At 58.9% G+C, this 1,621-nt stretch overlaps 1 protein-coding gene across 1 annotated transcript in view; it reads left to right on the forward strand.

The window, feature by feature from the left end:
- Rapgefl1 (Rap guanine nucleotide exchange factor like 1) overlaps positions 1-1,621 on the forward strand; it is a gene marked incomplete at its 5' end in the record, with an annotated part of 10,168 nt that overhangs the window by 5,607 nt on the left and 2,940 nt on the right. Inside the window, 4 exons of the mRNA XM_033763123.1 lie at positions 3-242; positions 524-621; positions 821-943; positions 1,428-1,607. Of these exons, the coding sequence (XP_033619014.1) occupies positions 3-242; positions 524-621; positions 821-943; positions 1,428-1,607 (641 nt within the window). The remainder of the gene's footprint in view (positions 1-2; positions 243-523; positions 622-820; positions 944-1,427; positions 1,608-1,621) is intronic.

The following is a 1,621-nucleotide window of genomic DNA, read 5'->3' on the forward strand; positions in this document are numbered from 1 at the left end:
CGGGGGTGTCGCCCGCCCGGAAGTGGGCTCCCCCTGGGGCCTGCGCCCACTGCCACACTGCCCTGTCTCTGCAGTCTTCTGCCGGGTCTACATGCCTGACCACTCCTACGTGACCATCCGCAGCCGCCTCTCTGCGTCTGTACAGGACATCCTGGGCTCCGTAACTGAGAAGCTGCAGTACTCCGAGGAACCCGCAGGCCGGGAGGAGCCCCTTATCCTGGTAGCCATGGCCTCATCGGGAGGTAAGGGGGCTGGGGCAGGACCACGCGGGGGGCAGAGACAGAGACTGGCTTCTAAACCCCAGCACTCAGGAGGCGGAGGCAGGAGAATCTCTGAATGTGAGGCCAGCTCAGGCTACATAGTCCAAAGCCATCCTGGACCTTGTCTCAAAAAACAAAACAAAGGTGAAAAGATGAGCCTCATTATTCTAGGACGTGGGGTTAGTGACTTCTGCACGGGGATGGAGACAGCAGCCAGGCTGTGTGGGGCGCATAGGGCTGGGCTGAATCCCATTCTCCTGCAGAGAAGGTTCTGCTGCAGCCTAATGAGGACTGCGTCTTCACCACGCTGGGTATCAACAGCCACCTGTTCGCCTGTACCCGGGACAGCTATGAGGCCCTGGTAGGAACACCTTCCCTTCTGGGCATGGTTGGGCACACCTGTAATCTTAGCACCCATGTGGCTGAGGCAGGAGGATTTCTGGTTTGAAGCCAGCGTAGAGTGAGACTGTCTCAAAAGAAAAACTTTTTCACAAGGTCTTGTCTGGGAGCTAGGCTGAGGGGACCACAAGCAGCCCCTCACCCTGCCCTGCTACCCCCAGGTGCCCCTCCCCGAGGAGATCCAGGTGTCTCCGGGAGACACAGAGATCCACCGTGCGGAGCCGGAGGACGTGGCCAACCACCTGACGGCCTTTCACTGGGAGATGTTCCGCTGTGTGCACGAGGTGAGCCCAGCCAGGCAGGGGAGCCCTGCGGCCTACATCCTGGCCTTGTCCCTACACAGGAAGAGTGCAGAGCGGACTCTGGCAGGGTGGTTCAGGGTCCCATGCTGCTTACACAGAAACTCACTCGGGGTTAGTGTTTTTAAAAATTCCCACTATTACCCCAGCATGGTGGTGTACTCCTGTAATCACAGCACTTGGGAGGCTGAGGCAGGAGGATCACTGTGAGTTCGAGACCAGCCTGGGCTACATATGGAGACCCTGTCTCAAAAAAAAAAAAGAAAAAAAAAAAAGCCCATTATTGTGTAGCGTGGTGGCACTCGCCTGTCATCCCAGCACAAGGGAGGCTGAAGCAGGAGGATACTGGCAAGGTCGAGACCAGCCTGGGTGAGGTAGGGGACAAATGATAACATAAAGATGGCGGCACCACACTAATTTGGTCGTTTCTGCCGCCTCCCGACCCTCTCCCACATTGGCACCCGAGCAGCTGGAGTTCGTGGACTATGTGTTCCACGGGGAGCGAGGCCGGCGCGAAACGGCCAACCTGGAGCTGCTGCTGCAGCGCTGCAGCGAGGTCACCCACTGGGTGGCCACCGAGGTGCTGCTGTGCGAGGCCCTGGGCAAGCGCGCCCAGCTGCTCAAGAAGTTCATCAAGATCGCTGCCATGTGAGGGGGCGGGGC

This window comes from Fukomys damarensis, unplaced genomic scaffold (assembly GCF_012274545.1).
Source record: "Fukomys damarensis isolate Sample0158 unplaced genomic scaffold, DMR_v1.0_HiC HiC_scaffold_13, whole genome shotgun sequence".
NCBI classification, from domain to species: domain Eukaryota; kingdom Metazoa; phylum Chordata; class Mammalia; order Rodentia; family Bathyergidae; genus Fukomys; species Fukomys damarensis.